Source organism: Emys orbicularis, chromosome 12, assembly GCF_028017835.1.
Source record: "Emys orbicularis isolate rEmyOrb1 chromosome 12, rEmyOrb1.hap1, whole genome shotgun sequence".
Taxonomy (NCBI): Eukaryota; Metazoa; Chordata; order Testudines; family Emydidae; genus Emys; species Emys orbicularis.
This window is the reverse complement of record NC_088694.1, coordinates 47,822,266-47,845,113: the sequence shown is the minus strand read 5'-3', so window position 1 is coordinate 47,845,113 and position 22,848 is coordinate 47,822,266. Positions and strand designations below refer to the sequence as shown.

At 59.4% G+C, this 22,848-nt stretch overlaps 2 protein-coding genes across 2 annotated transcripts in view; one reads left to right on the top strand and one right to left on the bottom strand.

Annotated features, from left to right (window-relative positions):
- The first annotated feature begins 3,578 nt into the window (after positions 1–3,578).
- LTB4R (leukotriene B4 receptor) lies at positions 3,579–5,673 on the top strand. The gene has a single exon (XM_065414736.1). The coding sequence runs from the start codon at positions 3,579–3,581 to the stop codon at positions 4,623–4,625; it is 1,047 nt and encodes a 348-aa protein (XP_065270808.1). The 3' UTR covers positions 4,626–5,673.
- Positions 5,674–8,246: 2,573 nt separating this feature from the next.
- ADCY4 (adenylate cyclase 4) overlaps positions 8,247–22,848 on the bottom strand; it is a 35,906-nt gene continuing 21,304 nt past the window's right edge. The window contains exons 12-25 of the mRNA XM_065414401.1: positions 19,610–19,696; positions 19,131–19,200; positions 18,847–18,944; positions 18,132–18,216; positions 17,807–17,944; positions 16,449–16,553; positions 16,117–16,301; positions 15,291–15,375; positions 14,579–14,737; positions 11,867–12,013; positions 11,558–11,665; positions 11,181–11,295; positions 10,465–10,589; positions 8,247–8,399 (exon numbers count right to left, since the gene is read on the bottom strand). Of these exons, the coding sequence (XP_065270473.1) occupies positions 8,247–8,399; positions 10,465–10,589; positions 11,181–11,295; positions 11,558–11,665; positions 11,867–12,013; positions 14,579–14,737; positions 15,291–15,375; positions 16,117–16,301; positions 16,449–16,553; positions 17,807–17,944; positions 18,132–18,216; positions 18,847–18,944; positions 19,131–19,200; positions 19,610–19,696 (1,660 nt within the window). The remainder of the gene's footprint in view (positions 8,400–10,464; positions 10,590–11,180; positions 11,296–11,557; positions 11,666–11,866; positions 12,014–14,578; positions 14,738–15,290; positions 15,376–16,116; positions 16,302–16,448; positions 16,554–17,806; positions 17,945–18,131; positions 18,217–18,846; positions 18,945–19,130; positions 19,201–19,609; positions 19,697–22,848) is intronic.

Sequence of the window (22,848 nt, the reverse complement as noted above, 5' to 3'; positions counted from 1 at the left end):
AATCTGTTAGTCTTTAAGGTGCCTTGGGACTCCTCGTTGAGCTGATTCAGAGCTCGCAGTCAGTGTTAACCCCAGTGCGTCGGTAGGGGGCGCTGTGCTGCAGGGAGCAGGGTTGGGGGCTCACTAGGGGGCGCTCTCCCCTGGCTGTCAGTGCTGGCCCCAATGCACCAGTGTGGCAGTAGAGCCACTGTGCTGCAGGGAGTGAGGAGGGGTGGGGCTCATTAGGGGGTGCTCTCCCCCACAATCAGTGCGGCACTAGGGGGTGCTGTGCTGTGGGGAAGGGGCTCAATAGGGGGTGCTGTGCTGCAGAGAGTGGGGGCTCAGTAGGGGGCGCTCTCCCCTGGCAGTCAGTGCTGACCCCTGTGCGGCACTAGGGGGCGCTGTGCTGTGAGGAAGGGGCTCAATAGGGGGCGCTCTCCCCCACAATCAGTGCGGCACTAGGGGGGTGCTGTGCTGCGAGGAAGGGGCTCAATAGGGGCGCTGTGCTGCAGGGAGTGGGGGCTCAGTAGGGGGCGCTCTCCCCCACAATCAGTGCGGCACTAGGGGGTGCTGTGCTGCGAGGAAGGGGCTCAATAGGGGCGCTGTGCTGCAGGGGGTGGGGGCTCAGTAGGGGGCGCTCTCCCCCACAATCAGTGCGGCACTAGGGGGTGCTGTGCTGCGAGGAAGGGGCTCAATAGGGGCGCTGTGCTGCAGGGAGTGGGGGCTCAGTAGGGGGCGCTCTCCCCCACAATCAGTGCGGCACTAGGGGGTGCTGTGCTGCGAGGAAGGGGCTCAATAGGGGCGCTGTGCTGCAGGGAGTGGGGGCTCAGTAGGGGGCGCTCTCCCCCACAATCAGTGCGGCACTAGGGGGTGCTGTGCTGCGAGGAAGGGGCTCAATAGGGGCGCTGTGCTGCAGGGAGTGGGGGCTCAGTAGGGGGCGCTCTCCCCCACAATCAGTGCGGCACTAGGGGGTGCTGTGCTGCGAGGAAGGGGCTCAATAGGGGCGCTGTGCTGCAGGGAGTGGGGGCTCAGTAGGGGGCGCTCTCCCCCACAATCAGTGCGGCACTAGGGGGCGCTGTGCTGCAGGGAGGGGGCTCTCCCCCCACAGTCATTGCAGGGTGTGTGACTCAACAAAAGGTGTGATCATCATGTGAGAACCTGTTCTCCAGCATCAGGGCTGGGGTCACTTCACTCCCCAATCCAGGCCAGGGCTCCGGGGAGGTGGGGGGGGAAGGGGGATAGAGGTTTCCAGCTTCCCTTTCGCCTCCCTCCCAATGGGCTCCACTCTGGGGAAATGGGGAGGGGAAGCAGAGCCGTACGCCTGGGTCCCAAGAAGCCTGGTCCCTTCTCCCCTCCCCCTAGGGTGACCCGACGTCCTGCTAGTAGGGGGCTTTGTCTTCTACAAGCAACTACCACCTCCCAACCCCAAAAACAAAGTGTCCCCATTTCTCCCACTTGCTTTTAGGTCACCTCCCCCGAGACACCCAGCGGGGCGGATCTGCCTGTGGGTTACCCAACGCTGCTGAAGCTTCCGCTGGATGCTCGTACCCGCTGACTCAGCCCCCTCGGAGCAGCCAGACAGCTGGGGTGGCTCTGAGAGACGCCCGACAGCTGACGCGGCTGGAGGAAGCTTGGACTAGAGCAAGAAGGTCCTACGGATTAACCGTAAGCATCGGTTCATGCCAAGCTGGGGGGGGGGGGGCAGGGCTGGGCCAGCAGGGGGCTGTGGTTCGGGAGTGAGGGGCACCGGCAGAGCTGGGGGGCAGGGCTGGGCTAGCAGGGGGCTGTGGTTCGGGAGTGAGGGGCACCGGCAGAGCTGGGGGGAGCCCAGGGCCGGGCTAGCAGGGGCTATGGGTCAGGAGTGAGGGGCACTGGCAGGATGGGGGCGGCAGGGCTAGCAAGGGCTGCGGGTCGGGAGTGAGGGGCACTGGCAGTGCTGGGGAGGGGAGCCCAGGGCTGGGCTAGCAGGAGGCTGCAGGTTGGGAGTGAGGGGCACTGGCAGAGCAGGGGCTGTGGGTCGGCGGCAGAGCTGGGGGGTATATGTGGGGGAACCACATCATCTAAGTCAGTGGGGGTGGAGGTCAGCTGGGTCACTGGGTCCTGTGGTGCTGCCAAACTCCTGCCAGCCCCATTGCCCTCCAGTCCCCTGTCGGCTCTTTCACTGGGAGGTGTCTCCCTCTCCCCCCTTCCCGCAATCTCCCCCCCCCCCTTTGCTGTGAAATGACGGGTGGAATTAGCGCCGAACGGTGCAAGCGCAGGGAGGAAGTTGCCCCATCAGCAACCCACATTGTCCTCAGGAAACCATACACCTCTTCCCGCCTTGAGAGCCACCCCTCCATCCTCCCGCCAAGGGAAACTCAGGGCGAGTAGATAGATAGATAGATGGGGTGGATGTATATGGGGATAAATAGACGAGTGGGGGTGGATGGAGGGGTGTGGATGGAGGTGGATAGATGTACACGAGGATGGACAGACAACGGGGTGGGGTGGATGGAGGAGTGGATGTGGAGATAGACAGGGGGTATGTGGGGATGGATATGTATGGAGTAGATAGCGGTGTGGATGGATGTGCATAGGGATGGATAGACAGAGGAGTGAGGGAATGGAGGGGTGTATAGGTGGGCGATGGAGGGGTGTGAATGGGGATGGATAGACAGAGGCATGGGGGGGATGGAGGGGTATAGGTGGGGAATGGAGGGATGTGAATAGGGATGGATAGACAGAAAAATTGGGGGGGAAGGAGGGGTGTGAATAGGGATGGATAAACAGCGGAGTGGGGGGATGGAGGGGTGTAGTTGGGGGATGGAGAGTGTGAATGGGGATGAATAGACAGAAGAATGAGGAGGTTGAGGGGTGTATAGGGGGATGGAGGGGTGTGAATGGGGATGGCTAGACAGAGGAGTTGGGGGGGTAGAGGGGTGTAGGTGGGGGATGGAGGGGTGTGAATGGGGATGGATAGACAGAGGAGGGGGATGGAGGGGTGTAGGTGGGGGATGGAGGGGTGTGGATGGATAGACAGAGGAGTGGGGGGATAGAGCGGTGTATGTGGGGAGATGGAGGGGTGCTTATGGGGATGGATAGACAGAGGAGTGGGGGGGACAAAGGGGTGTATAGTGGATGGAGGGTGTGAATGGGGATGATAGGCAGAGGAGGGGGTATAGAGGGGTGCTTATGGGGATGGATAGGCAGAGAAGTGGGGGGATGGAGGGGTGTATAGGGTGTATAGAGGGGTTCTTATGGGCATGGATAGACAGAGGAGTGGGGATAGAGCGGTGTATGTGGGGGGATGGAGGGGTGTATAGGGTATATAGAGGGGTGCTTATGGGGATGGATAGACAGAGGAGTGGGGATAGAGTGGTGTATGTGGGGGGATGGAGGGGTGTATAGAGGGGTGCTTATGGGGATGGATAGACAGAGGAGTGGGGGATAGAGCAGTGTATGTGGGGGGATGGAGGGGGTGCATATGGGAATGGGTAGAGAGGTGGGGGGGAGGCAGGGCTGTATTTTGGATTATGGAAACTGAGGCAGGAGAAGCACTATAAAGTCCTTACTGTAGTTCTCACTAACCTTCCTGTCCTCCAGGCCCTTCTCGCGCCCTGATGACCAACGCCACCTTCAACACCACCGCCCAGCCAGGCGCGCTGCCCCCGTTGCCTGGCGCCAAGCTGGGGCTGACCGTGCTCTCCTTGGCCTTCATCCTGGGCTTCCCCGGCAACATCTTCGTGGTGTGGAGCGCTCTCTGGCGTGTCCAGAAGCGTACGGTCACCTGCCTCCTCATCCTCCACCTGGCCTTGGCCGACTGCGCCGTGCTGCTCACTTCCCCTTTCTTTCTTCGGCTCCTGAGCGCCGGAAAGTGGGAGTTCGGCTCCGTGGTCTGCCAGCTGTGCCACTATGTCTGCGGCGTCAGCATGTACGCCAGCATCTCCCTCATCACTCTCATGAGCCTGGACCGCTGCTTAGCTGTCACTAAGCCCTTCATCTCCCAGAAGATCCGGACTGCCATGGTGGTCAGGTCCTTGGTCTTGGCCATCTGGATGGTCTCTTTCCTCCTTGCCGTGCCGGTCATTTTCTACCGCAAGCTGGTGCTTAGGGGCAGGCACCTTCTCTGCGACCTGTCCCATCCCACCATTGGCCACCTCGTCTTCCACAACCTTTTTGAGACCCTGACTGGCTTTGTGCTGCCCTTCGCTGCCATCATCTGGAGTTACTGTGTCATCGGGCGCAGGCTGCAGGAGACCCGCTTCCGGAGGAAGCGCCGCACCAACCGGCTCATTGTGCTGATTGTGGCCGCATTCGCCCTCTTCTGGCTACCCTTCCACGTGGTGAACATCCTAGACGTGGTTGGGGCGCTGAGCCACTCCAAGGGACTCATCGTGGCTGGGAAGATGGCCCGGCCCACCCTGACGGCCCTGGCTTTCTTCAGCAGCAGCGTCAACCCCATCCTCTATGCCTTCACCGGTGGTGCCTTGATCAAGTCGGCTGGCATAGGCTTCATGGCCAAGCTCTTTGAGGGGACGGCCTCAGAGATGTCCAGCACGCGGATTGGGACGGGGCGGACCATCCAGCGGCGCGAGGAGGCCAAGTTGGAGATGGTGCAGGATGGGAACCCAGAGAGCATCACCCTTTCCACCAACCCGCTGGAGTAGCCCTCGGCCATGTGGGACAGGCACTCCGACAATCCCACTTCATCCACCAACACCCTGGACTAGCACTAGGGCACGTGGGACAGGAGCTGCAACAATCCCACCTCATCCACCAACATCTTGGGCTAGCCCTGGGGCCATGTGGAACAAGAATGGGAAAAATCTTCCTGGGAGGCCCAGAAGACGATGGTGCAAGGCCCCAACTGACTCCTTCATGGAGTGATGGTGAAACTATCAAGAATTTGCTCGGGGAGTGCTCATTTGCTTCTTATTTGGGGGTTGTCCTGGTCTGAACAACCTGCCCGCAACACCCATTTTCCCCTTCCTCTCCAGCTGTGACTTTGTGGGAACAAACCCAGGCTCCAATATCTCCACCTTGACACCAACGGGGACTGGCCCAGCTACACAAGGAGAATAATTGGACTTTGTGTAAATATGGAAAAGGGACTCAAGCCTGAATGGGGATCGATGATTTAGGGAGTCAAGGCGCTACCATTGTACTGTGGAGAGGAAGTGGCCTGTCTGCTCAGGTGACGGGAAAGTGAAAGCTGGAGGGGTAGAGACCGGTTGCGGGACAGAGGCAGGTGGTGGGGGAAGAGATGGAGAGAAACAGGGTGAGGGCGAGAGGGATGGAGGGAACGTTGAGAGGCTGAGGCTGGGCGAGTCCATGTCTTCAGGAAGTTACAAGAGGTGCTTGAGGCTGCACTGACCCCATCCGAGAACAGGGCCCCTGTTGTGCCAGGCACTGCACAAACCCACAGTGAGACAGCCCCTGCTTCTAGGAACTTGCAGTCTAAATGGGCAAAGACAGGATTATTATCCCTATTTTGCAAACGGGGAAACTGAGGCATGTGGGAGGTGCAGCGACTTGTCAAAGGTGATCTAGAGAGTCTGTGGCAGAGCAAGGAACAGCCTGGGGGTGTCTAGGGACCCAGTCCAGGGCTCTGAACCACAAGACCATCCTTCCCCTAAGTCTATTTTCACAGCCAGATAAAAAGGGAATCTGGGATTTCACCAGGAAGGTTTCGTACCTCCCATCTGCGCTGTGTGGTTGGCTGCTCCCAGTGGCCAGCTAGGGTACAAGCAGGGATAGGCCGTATGTGAGTCATCCCTTCTAGGGGGCGCCAGCCCCGATTTGGCGGGGGGACGACCGGCTGGCTTAGCGGGTGGGGAACGGGACACACGGCCTATCCCTGCTAGGGGGCGCTGGCTCCAACCCAGCCCTCAGCGTGCGAATTCACCCTCTGTGTTATCTTGCTTAATTAAAGGAAAGTTTCTTTGTAGCCTGTTACCATCGCTGGCCCAGGGAAGCTGTGACTCCTTCACACCCGCGGTAGCGTTCTGGTTGGTTCTGTTGTTGTTAGCCCTTAGACCCACTAGCCCCTGCTGCTGCCCCCTGCTGGAGGAAATGAGCCCTGCTGTGTGATGTGTGTGTCCCCCTGCTGCAGGGGATCAGACCTGCACCGTGTGTGTGTGTGTGTGTGTGTGTGTGTGTGTCCCTGCCACCCCCTGCTCTGGAGGGGGGGAGGGGAGGGAGAAACCTGCTCAGCTTGTGTGCGGCGAGTAACAGATAGCCACAGAGACGCCGGTTACAAATCAGTAATGCTGTGTATTCCTACATGACCTTAAATAGAATAATTACATCCACAAAAGCTACGTGAAAAGACCATTACCAAAGTCCGTTTTGCACAGGCCCCCCTGAATTTGGGCATTTCCTCCCTTGGGCATGCTCAGCTTTGTAACCTTAATAATATTCTTTTAATGTAGCTTTTGTGGATGATTTCCTGGGTTTTTACAAAAACAAACTGAAAAAACAAAACCCCACACCGAAATCCCCCCATGTGGCATCATATTGACACCCACATGGCTCCTCAGCAGGGCTGGAATCACTGGATCCACCGCACAGAGATCTGCAGAATAACTGGTAGCAGTAGTAGGTTGTCATCCTCTATGTGGTCCTGCACTAGAGGGGAACAAGCGTCGGTTGCACAGCTGTTTGCTCCTGTACCAGTGCCTCGTCTGCACTCAGTCTCCCCACCCCAGCACCTCCTGGCTCCCAGCCCCCTCACCCCACTTTCCATTTCTCTCCCTGGCTTCCAATCCCAGGCTCCTTGTCCAGCCAGACCCAGTGTCCTCTGAGGTCAGACTAAATGATCTATTGCCCACTTCTGGCCTAAAAATCCCCCACCCCAGCAGCTCCCAGCCCCACTGTCTCTTCTTAGCTCCCAGTCTCCTTCCCCAGCCAGTCCCAGGCTCCCCGCCCAGACAGCCCTAGTCTCGTTGTCCAGACAGCCCCCATCTCTTCTTGGTCCCAGACAGTCCCAATCCCTTCTCAGCTCCTAGTGCCATACTCTGCCCACCTCCAAGCTGTGCCCCCTCCCCTGCCCTCCCAGGCTCCTCATTCCCCTTGCCTAACTCCCCCCACCCAATTTTCTCCCCGCTTCATTCCAATCAGGCAGCGTCCGTCTCCTGGGCCCGGCAGAGGGGCATTGAGAGCAGAAGTGAGCCAAGAGCCCTGCTCCCAGTGCTTGTCCTCGGCCCAGCGCTGCACCTGCAGGGAAAGCCCTGCTGAGCCTCAGGTACGGAGCGAAGCTTCCGAGGCTCTTCGCTGCCAAATTGCCACGTTCCTGCTCGGACGCAAGGGGGCACTAGGGCTGCTGAAAGAGAAGCTCGCCAGAAGTCCACCTGGGCAAACCAGGGGATTTTTCACTAGCCTCGCCCTGCGAAACGGCTGAACGTATTCGTCTCAAACGTTCCAGAAAAAACAATCAGTCTGAGGCAGACACCTGGCATGGGAAATTTCAGCCTGAGTTCAGCGAGATTATCAGAAAACAAGGTCTTATAATGGGAGCTGCCAGGCAATCAGTAGGCTGACTAATGGCCCTGCCTATATTAAAACTATAGGGAATTCCCCCTACACACACACACACACACACACACACACGTGCGTGCACAGACACACACACACACCTCCCTCCCTACTCTGCACACACAATCCCACCTTCAACATCCCCCCCAGGCTCTGGCACACCCTGGGGAAGGATGATCTTCCCGGGGAAGCCAGTTCTGGTCTCTCCGGAAGCTGCGGTTTCCTGCCACTGATCTTGGGTAACAGGAAGCACATACACACATGAGGCTGAGAAACAGCACATCCGGGGCCTGGAGGCCGGGGGGGTGGGCGGCCTTCAAGGAAGAGGGATTAAAGGGGGAGAGGGGGGACTCTCCTTATCTGGCTCCCCCAGCCCCTCACTGAGGGGGATCATGTTATTCCGAGCTCTCCATGTACCCCCATATTAACTCGCCCATCCTGACTCACCCAGCTCTTCAGGGGTGTCATTCCCCTCTGAACCCCATCCACCTCAAACCAGCCCCCCCTTCCATGCCTCCTTCAGGTGGGGTTCATCACCCTCTGAGCCACCCCCCAAAATCTCCCCCCAGCCCTTTGCTTGTCCCATTGTGAAAGACTGAGTCCAGGCATCAAGTCGTGACATGAGTGGATGAATGCAAAGCCATCAGGCTCCTGTGCCGGCTCCCCCGAGTGCTGGAGAGGAAGTACTACAGTGGGACGGAAGGAGACCAGCCCTCTGTAGGCTGGGCTGTGTCCATTTGTCCAGGGGGGAGCTCTCAGCTGAGCATGGGGGCCTGCAGGCCACAGCGGGACAGGTCGGTGCAGACGTAGTAGGTCCGTAGCTGGCCTTTGCCCTTGACCTTGATAACCCCACGGAGGTAGCAGGTGTAACCCAGGGTCTCCAGGGCCCTAGCTGTCTCCTCTGTGACCTGGGGGGAGGAGGAGTAAAGGAGAGAAGGAAGAAAATTAACCTTGTAATGTCAGCAGCCCTCCTAGCTCTCAGGTTGGGGGGATTCTGGTGCTGCAAGCTTCCCACAGCGATGCCATGGTCCCTGAGTAGGTCGTGACAGGTAGGGCCTAGGTGAGGTTGGGGACCACACTTCCACCCTGCTCCCCCCACTTCCTTCCCTCCAGTGTGAGCTGTGAGCTTCCCCACTGCATGCCCAGCGAGGGACCCAAGTGCTGTGAGATACCCCACAACAGCGCCCCCACGACAGTGCTGCCAGCTCCACATAGCAGGAAGTCACCAGGATACCCCTGAAAAGTCGCTAGCAGGGCCGGCTCCAGGCACCAGGCAACCAAGCACATGCTTGGGGCGGCACCTGGTAAGGGGCGGCCAATCTTGGGGTGGCGGGGGCAGCGCGTCGCGGCATTCCGCGGGGGGGGGCGGGGGCGCTCCGGTGGTGCGGCGCTCGGCGGGGGGGGGCGGGCTCCGGCGGCGCGGCGCTCGGCAGGAGGCGCTCCGGCAGCGCGGCGCTCGGCGGGGGGGGGGGGGGGCGGGCTCCGGCGGCGCTGCGCTCGGCGGGGGGGCGGCGCGGGGCGTGGCGCTCGGGGGGGGTTCCGGCGGCGCGGCACTCGGCGGGGGGGGGGGCTGGGGGGGCGGCGCTTTTTTTTGCTGCTTGGGGCAGCAAAAAAGTTAGAGCCGGCCCTGGTCGCTAGATGTAGCTGTTTAAGCACTCAAAAGGAGTCAAGAATGTCACCGAACAAAATTTCCAGAGAATTCAAGAGAGAACTACACACACGAATTACACACACACACACACACACACGAATTACACACACACACACACACGAATTACACACACACACACATGAATTACACACACACACACACACACGAATTACACACACACACACGAATTACACACACACACACAGACACACGAATTACACACACACACACAGGCGAGTATAGTCACAAAATCATTCACAAGCAGCTCCATAGTGTTAATCAAATCCATTCCGTGCTCTTCTGACTCTGTTCGGCTGCCCACCAGCAGCACTACACCAGTACATTCTCCTCACCAGGCGGGCGCCCTCTGCTCACTGGGAAAGGCGCTCTGTACAGGGCAGCCCAGGTCGGCTGGGGTTGGTTCATTTCAGCTGAGCCTTGTCTTGCCAGCCCGGATTTGAGCCGACAGGTGAGTGAAAGGCAGAGCCCAGAGCCAGGGGGAAGAGGACATTCGCCTGCCCTGACCTCAGCTCTGCAGGGAGCCAAGAAAGTAGCTTTAAAAACAAAAGTCCCCTCCCCCCCGCTGCCAGGGTTCCAGTTCTGAAACCGCCTGGGCAGCTAACCCCAGGCCACGCCAGGGGAAGGAGTAAAAAGGAACCAAAATTAAGCTAGTTCCACTTTTGATCCTGTAGTAAGGGCTTCATCCCTGAAGGCAACGGTGCTCCCTCGCCCCATTGGGGCACATGGCCCCATCCCACCCCATCTTCCATCCGTGCGGCTCTCCTCACTGGCTAACCTGCCTCCCCCACCCTGCTCACTTCATCAGCCGGCTTTCTCTGCACCCCAGGGTGCGCTACCTACGACGGAGCAGCGAGAAAGAACACGTTGGGTACGAGCAGGGCCTGGCTAATGTGCTGCTCTCACCAAAGTGCACCTGGCTTTAGCCAAGGATTTAATTAGCCTCCACAAACTTCTTTTCCTCGCCTGCAGATTATAGTGATCTCAGCCCAAGGAGCCCTGGAATGTGATTCCTTCCGAGCACGTGCTCCGTTGAGACATGATGACATTGACGTGGTGTGCAACAGAATGTAGTAAGAAGAGCACGGAATGGATTTTATTAACACTACTGAGCTGCTTGTGAATGATTTTGTGACTATACACATTGGTGACGTCTTTCTCTGAATGCCACTGCAATTGGCAGTGAAAGTCACTAGATTTGTCACTGGTCACTTGGACACTTATTTTCTCGCTAGGGAAACCAAAAAGTCACTAAATCTGGTGACAAAGTCGCTAAGTTGGCAACACGGCGTCATTCCTCATACCTGGATCTTCCCCAGCACCCCAGTGCTCTCCATGCGACTCGCCACATTCACCGTGTTTCCCCAAATGTCATATTGGGGTTTCTGGGCTCCGATCACACCAGCCACCACGGGGCCATGGTTTATACCTGGAAAGGAGGTGGGAAGGTGGGAGAGAGACAAATGTAGGAGGATGGGGGACACAGCTAGTAAGATTTCTGCAGGGTGAGACCATGTGAACATTTCATGAGAGCCTCAAAAATTACCTGGCATGACATAGTCTGTTGGAACAGCCCTGAAATCCCAGCATCGAACATCAACATCCCAGCTCGGCACCTCCAGAATTCCAGCACCCCCAGTGTTGAAATCCTGACACCCAAATACCAAACACATTCCCCCAAATCCCTACATTGCTCCTCCCCAATCCTAATCACATGTCCCCAAATCAGTCATCTGAGCAGGGTCAACACTGCTCACTGCGCATGTGCTCAAGCGGGTGGGGTCATCACTGGAAATTGGGGAAGCACGGCCAGTCGGGTGAGGTCAACGTTGGCCATAGTTGGTGTGCCCAGTCTGCAAGGCCAATGTTGGCCATTGGCCATGGCCAACCAGCAGGCCCTGCATTGGCTGTCAGCCATGGTCAACCAGCAGTGTCAACAATGCTGGCCACATCCAATGGACAGCAAAGGTTGCAGAGCCTGGGGGTGATTGTTCCTGCATCTAGGTTGGAGGGAACTCACCCACACGGAGTTTGAAGGTGTTGAAGGAGTGTTTGTTGATGATATCCAGCTTGGCTATCAGGGCCACCGCGAACTCCACCATGATGCCCAGGTGAGTGTAGCTCCTCTCGGCATCCTGAAGGGTAAACCCCACCACCGCCACAATGGGAGAGGAGGAAAATCCACCAATCACAACCAGGGAACCAATGTCTAATCCCACCCACAACCAATGAGAAAGCAGTCAACCCACCATCAGGGCATATGTCCAGGAGATGAGCAAGTGTCTGAGAGAGATGGGACACAGGGTAAGCTCAGGAGCTGTCACCCAGCCCCAAGGGGTTCTGGGAAACTGGGGAACACTTGGCTGGAGCTCCAGCAAGCAGAGAGAAAGGAGGTACCTGCTGGTTGTCCTGGCCAGAAGTGGCATTTAATCCCGTAGCTGCCATGTAGGTGCTGCCAATGGTCTTGATCTTCTCCACACCACTGAATTTTGGCTTCGAGAGCAGCTGCAGGATTAGAAATAACCAAGTCATTGGTCCATTCAGCCCCATCTCACTCCCCCTACTTGCCCTGGATTGGATCCTCAGCCCAACCAGCTCTATCGAGACAGCACCCCTCTGCCCCAGATCGGCCCCATGACCCATTAACAATGTGCTGAGATGCTGCCCGCTTTCCAGTGCCCCGATCTCATCTGAACCCCCTCAGACCTCATCAAAATCCGCAATGATCTCATTGAGCAGCCGCAGACACTCCAGCCCTTCGTGGTTGACGTTGGACTCGGAATAAAACTCCTTGAAGTCGGGGATGGAGGCGAAGAGGACACAGACACAGTCATAGGATTGATGGTAAAGGTCCTGGATGGGAGGGTGGGTGGGAGAGAGAGACAGCGCGTCACTTTCTGATAACTTCACACAGAGTGTGGACATGGCAGATAGATGCAAATCAAACCACAGCCAACCCTACCACCAACCAAACCCAACCACCCCCAACCAACACCAAACCTGTCCAACCACCACAATCAATACAGACACCCGAGCCAGCCAGATCCCACCACAGTCAGTCAACTCCAAACAGCACAGCCATCAGCACAGCCATACAAACCCAACCACTCCCAAACAATACAGCCTACCAAACCACATTCCCACAGTCGAGTATAGACCCCACCTCCAACCAACACAGCTATCCAAACCCAACCAATGTATTGATAGCACAGCCAATCAAAGCCAAATATCCCCAACTAACACAGCCATCACACACTTACCCAACCACCCCAGTCAACACAACCCACCACAGTCAGCCAACTCCAGCAACACATCCCTCACCACAGCCAGCCAAACCCAAACACCCCCAACCAACACAGGCATCACCGTAGCCAACCAAACCCAAACATTTTCAACCAACATAGCAGTCATGAAACCCATCCAACTAACCCAAACACAGCCCACCCCAGTCAGCCGGCAGAGCCCACTCCAGCGAACCAGCTCCAGCGAACACACCTACCATCACAACCAATCAAACCCAAACCCCGCCAACGAACACAGTGCACTGAATCCAACCAACACAGTCAGTGAAATCCAACCAGCCCCCAACCAACACTACCTCCCAAACCCAGACAACCCGCCCATCACTAAACCCAACCACCAACCAACCAGCCCCAGCTACACCACAACCCAAAGCAAAACCCCATCAGACCACCATGATTTATCCCAACCACCACATCCTCCTGAACCCATCCATCACCTCACACGAAACAAAACCCAACACAATCAATATTACAATCCACCGAACCCAACCACTTCCCCATTCCACAACATCACACCAAAAAGATTCCACTACACCATGACACACAGACCCCACAAGAGCAATTCAACAGCAGCTGTTGAGATGCTCAAACCAGCCAATGTGATTCGGTAGCTCAAACTCATTCAAGTTAGACCAGATGCAGAGAAGGGCTGCAGGGATGATCGGGGGAATGGAGAGCCAGTCTGACAAGAGGAAAAAGAGCTGGGCTTATTTAGCTTGAAACCACAGGCTGACTGCTCTCTGTAAATACATCGGGGGAAACACCAGGGAGGGGGAAGAGCTCATGAAACTAGAGGACAATGCTGGCATGAGAACAAATGGGATAAACTAACCAGGGAGCAACTGAGGCTGGAGAAGATAAGAAGGTTTCTGACCATCAGACAAAGGAGGTTCTGGAACAGTCTCTAATAGGAGTGGTGGCGGTGGGAAAACCCTATAGTAGAGTGAGGATGGTGCTCGATAGGGAAGACAGGGCTATCTGAGGTAACAGGACCCACATTTGGTGACCCAGGAGGCCTTTTCCAGTCCTACGGTCCTAAATCCCAATGATTTCAATGGGAACTGAGTGTCCATATGTTGGCAATCTTAGTAAACTTATATGGACACACGCCATGTCAGGATCTCAGGAATGAGACCCAGGCATCCAGGAGGACCCAGAGGGGCCCTGCTGTTCTCAGCACCACAGGTGAGGGAGTAGCATGGGGAATGGGACCCATGATCTGCGGGACAACATCCCCATGGGTCCCACAGCTCTCAGTCCCACAGGGGGAGTGGGAAGGAGAATGGGACCCAGACATCCACAGTGACATCTCCATGGGTCCCGCAGCTCTCAGCCCCACAGGGGGAGTGGGATGGAGAATGGAACCCAGACATCCACACTGACATCCCTATGGGACCCGCAGCTCTCAGCCCCAGCGAGACGGGACCAGGATGGGGAATGCAGAGGTCACCGATTCTTTTCCCCCTCAATGCATAATTGGCCAGATGCATTCCATGGTATTTTTTCACCTTCCTCTGAAGTATCAGGGATTGGCCACAGCTGGAGATGGGACATTGGATGGGGTGGACCAGGGCTCTGAGATGGTTCAGAGAACCCTCCGTCTAGATGCCTGGCTGGTCAGTCTGGAGCACATGCTCTGGGTCACCAGATTTGTGGTGGGGAAGGAACCTCCCCCAGGTCAGATTGGCAAGGATCTGGGGCGAGTTTCCACCTTCCTCTGAGGCATGGGGTGTGGGACGCCTGCTGGAATCACCTGGGCTCGTGTCACCCAATAAATTCCTGGCGTTGCCGGGTCCTTGGGCATCAGCAGCACCTCAATCTCTCCAGTGGTCACAACAGTTTAGCCTCCCAAGGACTGAAACGCTTTGGTCTAACCCAAGCTGGGCTCAGTACAGGGGTACCTGGGTGAAGATCCATGGCTTGTGCTCCACGGGAAATCAGACTAGCTAACCTAACAGTCCCTTCTGGCCTTAAACTCAGGGAAATTCTATGAATCATTAGCCCACTTCCTTCTGGCTGCAGTCCCCAGCTTGGCCACCGGGTGGCAGCATTGGAGAGTTGAATGGCGGCAGTCAGAAATTCCCCTGTTAAAGGGGAGGCACACAGCCGGCCTGACCTCGTTACGCCGGTTCTGGCCAATGAATTGCTGCGCCACGTCGGCCGGGAGCACATTCTCCAGCAGGACACGGTTCAGGTTCTCCATGGTCTCGATCTCCTCACGCTCCTTCTTGAACTTCTTCTTCCACAAGAAGTCAAGGCGGCAATAATACTCGTTCTTCGAGAGAGACATAGAGGGGCCCAGCCCATCAGGACCCCCCAGTAATGGAGAGGGGCAGTTCTCACCCTAGTGGTCCCTGCACTTCCCAGCATCCAGTAGGAGTGACTGGGATGGGACCCAGGCATCCAGGATAGCATGCAACTCCCAGCACCTGGGGGGAGAGCCTGGGACAAGGAATGGGACCCGGGACCCAGGCCCCTGGGATGGAAGTGCAGGGCACTCACCTGTAGGGGCACTGCAGCTCCCAGCACCCAGGGAGACAGTGGGACCCAGGTGTCCGGGACAGCAGCACAGGACACTTTCTTCTAGGGGGCTTGCACCACAACAGACTGGAATGGGATATTGAACCCAGGTGTCCTGGATAGCAGTACAAGGTGCTCACCCCCAGGGGCACCGCAGCAGGACTGACTAGGATGGAGAAGGGAACCCAAGGGAAGTCCCCAGTGGGCCCTGCAGCTCTCAGCCCCACAGGGGGAGGAACTAGGAGGGGGAATAGGACCCAGGTGTCTGGGATGGCAGTGCCTCACCCCTAGGGGTCCCTGTGACTCACTTGTCTAGCCAGGGCCAGCAGGGTGAAGAAGAAGACAAAGAAGGAAACGGCTCCCATCAGCTTGGGTTCCTTCAGGACCCCCGGCCTGCGGACAGAAGGAGAGAGACCAGGTAGCAGAGAGAGGGTTGCCAGCTTTCCAATTGTTGACAACCAGTAGCCCATGCCCCGCCCCATGCCCCGCCTCTTCCCTCGAGGCCCCCCTCCATGTGTTTCCTCGAAACCCCGCCCATGCCCCTGCAAGCTTTTTCCCTCGAGGCCCTGCACACTTCTCTGTCTCTTCCCCCAAGGCCCTGCCCCCTGCTCGCTCCCCTCTCCCCTCCACTTCCTCCTAACTGGATCATCTCCACTGCCTCCCCTCCCTGGGCGCCCTCTGCTCCGGAGCTGCAGTCTGACGCGGAGCCTACCTGCCTGCCTGCTCACAAGACATAGGAGGTGGCCCTGGCTGAGCAGGGGCTGGCACGGATTGATGACCTGGCACCTCCCCTCCCTGCTGCCCGCCAGGGCTAACTGGACTTGTAGTGTCCAGTCAGTACATCTTTCCGGTAGAAAACTGGGCATCTGGTAACCCTAAGCGGAGAGCAGACCTGGGCCCAGCTCGGACCTGCTAAGCAAGACTGTGCTGTGTTTGAGTCGGAGACTTCTGGGTTCTGCTGGGACAGGGGCTAAGCAGGGGGCGCTCTACCCTGGCAGTCAGTGCCGGCCCCAGTGCGACACTAGGGGGCGCTGTGCTGCAAGGACCCAGGCGCGGGCTCAGCAGGGGGCGCTCTCCCCCAGCAGTCAGTGCTGTCCCTAGGGGGCGCTGCAGGGGCACCTCCCCAGCGGTTACCTGAGCACGGTCTGGTTGGGGTAGAGGCGCCCGACGTAGCAGTCGGAGAGCCAGGCGTGGCTGCGGAGGAAGAGGACATTGTAGATCACCAGGCAAAGTGTCAGCATCAGGAACTTGAGTTCAAAATTCATGTGGAGGAAGAGTGAGCAGGAGAGGAGTCCCAGGATGCAACAGTAAACGTAGTACTGGGGAGGCAAGGGGGAGGGGCATGTGGGGAAGGGGCGGGGCATAGGGGAAGGGGGCAGGGCAAGGGAGAAAGGGGGCAGTGAGTTAAAGACCTTCCCAAGTCCACCTTCAACACCAACAGCATCCTACTGGTGCGTGAAGCTTACCGGAATGCTGAATAAGGAATCGGTCGAGGGAGATTCTCGTGTGGCATTCACTGGCACCGTGGGATTATGGGATGGTGGAGGACACCAGGGCCTGGGTATGAAGAACTGCTCAAAGAGGAGGATGGTAATTGTAAGCAGCAAGAGGGATACAGCTGGGGATAGAACCCAGGAGTCCTGGCTCCCAGCCCCCTCTGCTCCAACCACTAGACCCCACTCCCCTCCTAGAGCTGGGGATAGAACCCAGGAGTCCTGGCTCCCAGCCTCCCCAGTCTAACCACTAAACCAGAGGTGGGCAAACTATGGCCCACGGGCCACATCCAGCCCCTGGGACCCTCCTGCCCGGCCCCTGAGCTCCTGCCCTGGGAGGCTACCCCCAGCCCCTCCCCTGCTGTTCCCCCTCCCCCACAATGCTCTGGGCGGCGGGGCTGTGAGCTCCTGGGGCAGCACAGCTGCAGAGCCCAGCCTGACCCGGTGCTCTGTGCTGCACGATGCGTGGCTGGCTCCAGCCGGGCGGCGCGGCCGCCTGTCCTGGTGCTCTGGGCGGCGCGGTGGCGTGGCTGGAGCCACTGGTGCTCCAGGCAGTGCGGTAAGGGGGCAGGGAGCAGGGGGGGTTGGATAGAGGGCAGGGGAGTTCGGGGTGGTGGACAGGGGGCGGGGGTGTGGATAAGGGTCGGGGCAATCAGAGGGTGGGGAACAAGGGCAGAGGTCCCAGGGGGGCAGTCAGGAAGGAGGGGGGGTTGGATGGGGCGGCGGGGGGCAGTCAGGGGCAGGGGTTCTGGGGGCGGTCAGGGAGAAGGGGTGGTTGGATGGGACAGGGGTCCCAGGGGGGCAGCCAAGAAGGAGAGGGGGGGTTGGATGGGGCGGCGGGGGGTCCGGGGGCTGTCAGGAGACAGGGGGGGTTGGATGGGGCAGGAGTCCCGGGGGGGGGGCTGTCAGGGGGCGAGAAGCAGGGGGGAATAGGATAGGGGGTGGGGGCCGGGCCACGCCTGGCTGTTTGGGAGGCACAGCCTCCCCTAACCAGCCCTCCATACAATTTTGGAAACCCGATGTAGCCTTCAGGCCAAGAAGTTTGCCCGCCCCTGCACTAGACCCTACTCCCTTCCCAGAGCCAGGGATAGAACCCAGGAGCCCTGGAGCCCAGCCCCTCTGCTCTACGAGACCCCACTCCCCTCCCAGGGCTGGAGAGAGAACCCAGGAGCCCTGGAGCCCAGCCCCTCTGCGCTACGAGACCCCACTCCCCTCCCAGGGCTGGGGAGAGAACCCAGGAGTCATGGAGCCCAGCCCCTCTGCTCTACTAGACCCCCCTCCCCTCCCCTCCCAGGGCTGGGGAGAGAACGCCCCCTCCTTTGGTTACTCACGAAGTTGAACATCGCCATGGTGAGGACGACCAGGATGGTGGTGACGCCCAGGGTGACCCGGAGCCAGGGCTGGGTGCAGACAGCCGTGGAGAGGGAGGGCACCCAGTACAGCATCTTGGGGCCTTTCTGGAAGCACTTCTGGGAGAGCAGGCAGATGGCAGGGTGCGGGTGGGGGGAGGGGAAGGTTAGATTGCCCCCAGCCAAGGGTTGCAGGGACGAGAGCTTCCCCTAGCTGGGGCATGTTGTGTGTGTGGGGGGGGGGAATACAAGAGCAACTCTGGAGCTGTGAGCTTCCCCACAGCAGTGACCTGCCCATCTCACTTACCGCCAGGTTCCCAGCGAAGCAGATGAAGAGGAGGAGGATGAAGAGGAAGAAGGAGATGCCGTAGGAGATTCCTAGAGCTGGGGTCCTGGAGGAGAACGGAAGGCAAACTAGAAATAATAGGGACCCCCAGGGCTGGGATAGTAGTGGACTGCGGGTTGGGACTGAGGGGCACCGGCAGAGCTGGGGGTGAGGGGAGCCCAGGGCTGGGCTATCAGGGGCTGCGGGTTGGGAGTGAGGTGCACTGGCAGAGATGTGGAGGGGGGAGCCCAGGGCTGGGCTGGCAGGGGGTCTGGGTTGGGACTGAGGGGCACTGGCAGAGCTGTAGAGGGGGGAGCGGGGAGCGAAGCCCAGGTGATGACGAGTTCAGGAGACGTTTCTGCCCCATCAGCACCAGTTGCATGATTTATGACTCTGCTGAGCCTTGGCTCAGGGCTGGGACATGACTCAGGTTGTCTCATAAAATCCATGTGCCATGGTGGGGGGAGCGGGAGCCCAGGCTGCGGGTCGGGACTGAGGGGCACCGGCAGAGCTGTGGAGGGGGGAGCCCAGGGCTGGGCTATCAGGGGGCTGCAGGTCGGGACTGAGGGGCACCGGCAGAGCTGTGGAGGGGGGAGCCCAGGGCTGGGCTATCAGGGGGCTGCGGGTCGGGACTGAGGGGCACCAGCAGAGCTGGGGTCGGGGGGCAAGGGGATCCCAACCCCTCTCTCATCCTCACTTGTGGGCCACCAGCATCTGGATGAGGAAGTTGGAGAGGAAGACCAGGAAGGTGCAGGCCGTGTAGTACTTGAAGGCAGGCAGAGCGGAGAGTCGATACTACATGGTGAGACAGAGAGAGCTGCAATGAGGGACCGCGGCCACCAGGGGGCCCCATGCAGCAGAACGTCCCGAGTCAGCCGTCACACCCATGAACTGTTTCCAGGGGGTTGGTGCCCTGCTCGCCCTGGGGCTGCGAGCTTCCCCCCAGCAGTGCCCCCTCGCCCACCGGGGAGCCCAGCTCACCTCCTTCTCCATGAGTTTCTCCTTGAAGTACAGGGTGATGCGGTTAAAATCCTCCGACTTCTTCCACTGTCTGAAACAGGGGGGAGAGAGGGGAGTGGGCGGGATCTGGGACCCCCCCCATACACACGTACCCCGGCCCCACTGCCCAACCCCAGCTCTGCCCCCCTCCTCTTCCTCGCTGCTCCTCTCTTGCCTCCCCCCCCTGCACCCTTCCCCCTCTGCCTTTCCCCTGCCCTGATTCCTCACCCCCTGTGTCCTGCCCCCCATGGCACCTTCACTTACATCCCACCTGCTTCCTGGGACCCCTCCCTCTTTCTTCCCCCACGCTCTTCCCCAATACCCCAGACCCCCATTCCCCAGCCCCTCTTCTGCATTTACTCCCAGACCCTCCTCCCTCTCCCCTCCGCACCCTTTTCTCCCCATCTACCCCCAGCCCCCCCCCCCCCCGTACCCCCCTCCCCCCACACCCAGAACCCTACTTCTGGGAGTTGAGCTGTTCCAACACCTGGAAGAATTTCTCATCCACCCCATCGAGCTCCTCATCCGGCCCCTTGGGGGAACGAACCCTGAAAATGGAACGGGGGGGAGGGTGAGACGTGGGGGAGGGGAGAGAGCACCCTATAAGGCAGCGGTTCTCGACAGGGGTCCGCAGGGCCCTCCGGCTAAACCCCAGAGCCCAAGCCCCCCAGGGCTGGAGCCAGGAGCCGCGGGGTTGGAGGTGGGAGCAGCTGGGCTGAATTCCCAAGCCCCAAGCACCACGGGGCAGAAGCCCTGAGCCCATGGGCAGAGTTGGGGAGACACGGAGGTGTTGCACCCCACCAAGCTACAGTGCAAGAGCAGGGCAGTCCCGGGGCAGCTCCACACCCCTGGTCCACCTCCTTCTCTTCCCGCTCCCTGGCCGGTGGGAGGCAGGAAGCCAGAGCTGGGCAGTGCGGGGCAGCTGGTGCCATGGGGCAGCCGGCCGCGTTCCCTCAGCTCCCGCTGCTGCTGGGCTTTGAAGCTGCTCTTCAGCTCGCAGCCCCCTTTGCTCCTGCAGCCCGTAAGAGCCGTAAGAGCCGCGGTGGGTGGGGGACCCGGCTCCCTCGCTGGCAGAGCCCTTGGGGAACAGGGACCGCAGGGCACCCCTCCCGGCACACAGCCCCGAGCTACCGCCTCTCTGCACTCTGAGCTACTCCCCTGCCCACACACAGCCCCTAGATACCCCTCCCTGCACCCTGAGCTACCCCCTGCTCACACACAGCCCCTAGATACCCCTCCCCACACCCTGAGCTACCCCCCTGCCCACATACATCTGTGAGCTACCTCCTCCCTGCACCCTGAGCTACCCCCTGCCCACACACAGCCCCTAGATACCCCTCCCTGCACCCTGAGCTACCCCCTGCTCACACACAGCCCCTAGATACCCCTCCCCACACCCTGAGCTACCCCCCTGCCCACATACATCTGTGAGCTACCTCCTCCCTGCACCCTGAGCTACCCCCTGCCCACACACAGCCCCTAGATACCCCTCCCTGCACCCTGAGCTACCCCCTGCTCACACACAGCCCCTAGATACCCCTCTCTGCACCCTGAGCTACCCCCTGCCTGCACACAGCCCCTAGATACCCCACTCTGCACCCTGAGCTACCCCCTGCTCACACACAGCCCCTAGATACCCCTCTCTGCACACTGAGCTACCCCCCTGCTCACACACAGCCCCTAGATACCCCTCCATGCACCCTGAGTTACCCCCCTCTCTGCACCTTGAGCTACCCCCAGCTGATACACAGCCCCTAGATACCCCTCTCTGCACCTGAGCTACCCCCTGCCCACAAACAGCCCCTAGATACCCCTCTCTGCACCCTGAGCTACCCCCCTGCTCACACACAGCCTCTAGATACCCCTCCATGCACCCTGAGCTACCCCCCTGCCCACACACAGCCCCGGGTTACCCCCTCCCTGCACCCTGAGCTACCCCCCTGCCCACACACAGCCCCGAGCTACTGCCTCTCTTCACCCTGAGCTACCCCCTGCCCACACACAGCCCCGAGCTCCCCCCTGCCTGCACCCTGAGCTCCCCCCTGCCCATGCACAGCCTCTAGATACCCCTCTCTGCACCCTGAACTACCCCCCTCTCTTCACCCTGAGCTACCCCCTGCCCACACACAGCCCCGAGCTATCTCCTCCCTGCAACCTGAGCTACCCCCTGCCGATACACAGCCCCTAGATACCCCCTCCCTGCACCCTGAGCTACCCCCCATCTCACACACAGCCCCTAGATACCCTTCTCTGCACCCTGAGCTACCCCCCTCTCTGCACCCTGAGCTACCCCTGGCTCACAAACAGCCCCTAGATACCCCCTCCCTGCACCCTGAGCTACCCCCCTGCCCACACACAGCCCCGAAGTACCCACTCCCTGCACCCTGAGATACCCCCCTGCTCACGCACAGCCCCTAGATACCCCTCCCTGCACCCTGAGATACCCTCCTGCTCACACACAGCCCCTAGATACCCCTCTCTGCACCCTGAGCTACCCCCCGCTCACACACAGCCCCTAGATAGCCCTCCATGCACCCTGAGATACCCCCCTACCTGCACCCTGAGCTACCCCCCTCTCTTCACCCTGAGCTACCCCCTGCCCACACATAGCCCCGAACTACCCCCTCCCTGCACCCTGAGCTACCCGCCTGCCCCCACACAGCCCCTAGATACCCCTCCCTGCACCCTGAGCTACCCCCCTCTCTGCACCCTGAGCTACCCCCCTGGTCACACACAACCCCTAGATACCCCTCTCTGCACCCTGAGCTACTTCCCTCAATTCACGCAGCACCTAATTACCCCACTCCCTGCACCCTGAGCTAGCCCCCTGCCTGCACACAGCCCCTAGATACACCCTCCCTGCACCCTGAGATACCCCCCTGCCCCCACACAGCCCCTACATACTCCTCTCTGTACCCTGAGCTACCCCCTCTCTGCACCCTGAGCTAGCCCCCTGCCTGCACACAGCCCCTAGCTACTCCCTGCCTGCACCCTGAGCTACCCGTGTGACGTTATCTGATTAGAATATGACCATGTAGATCATTGTTGCAACCACAATTCTATAGTTGCAGCAAATCTTGTACAAAGGTTGTTGCGTGAGGTGTCTATGAAAAGGTTATGATTTGCTGGTTACGATTATGCAATCTGTATGCGTGTGTCATTCTTGTATGTGAAGTTATAAGTATTGGACTATGCAACAGTTTTATGGGGATTATCTGTCCCATTCTTTGCAGTTCACCCTAATTGAGTGACCATAGCTAGCCCCCACTGGGGCCGCGTTCCCTCAGCTTCCGCTGCTGCTGGGCTTTGAAGCTGCTCCTCAGCTCCCAGCCCCCTTTGCTCCTGCAGCCCGTAAGAGCCGCCTGGGTGGGGGACCCGGCTCCCTGGCTGGCAGAGCCCTCGGGGAACAGGGACCGCAGGGCAGCCCTCCCGGCACACAGCCCCGAGGTACCGCCTCTCTGCACTCTGAGCTACTCCCCTGCCCACACACAGCCCCTAGATACCCCTCCCTGCACCCTCAGCTACCCCCCTGCCCATGCACAGCCCCTAGATACCCCTCCCTGCACCCTGAGCTACCCCCTGCCCACACGCAGTCCCTAGATACCCCTCTCTGCACCCTGAGCTACCCCCTCACACACACAGCCCCTAGATACCCCCTCCCTGCACCCTGAGCTACCCCCCTGCTCACACACAGCCCCTA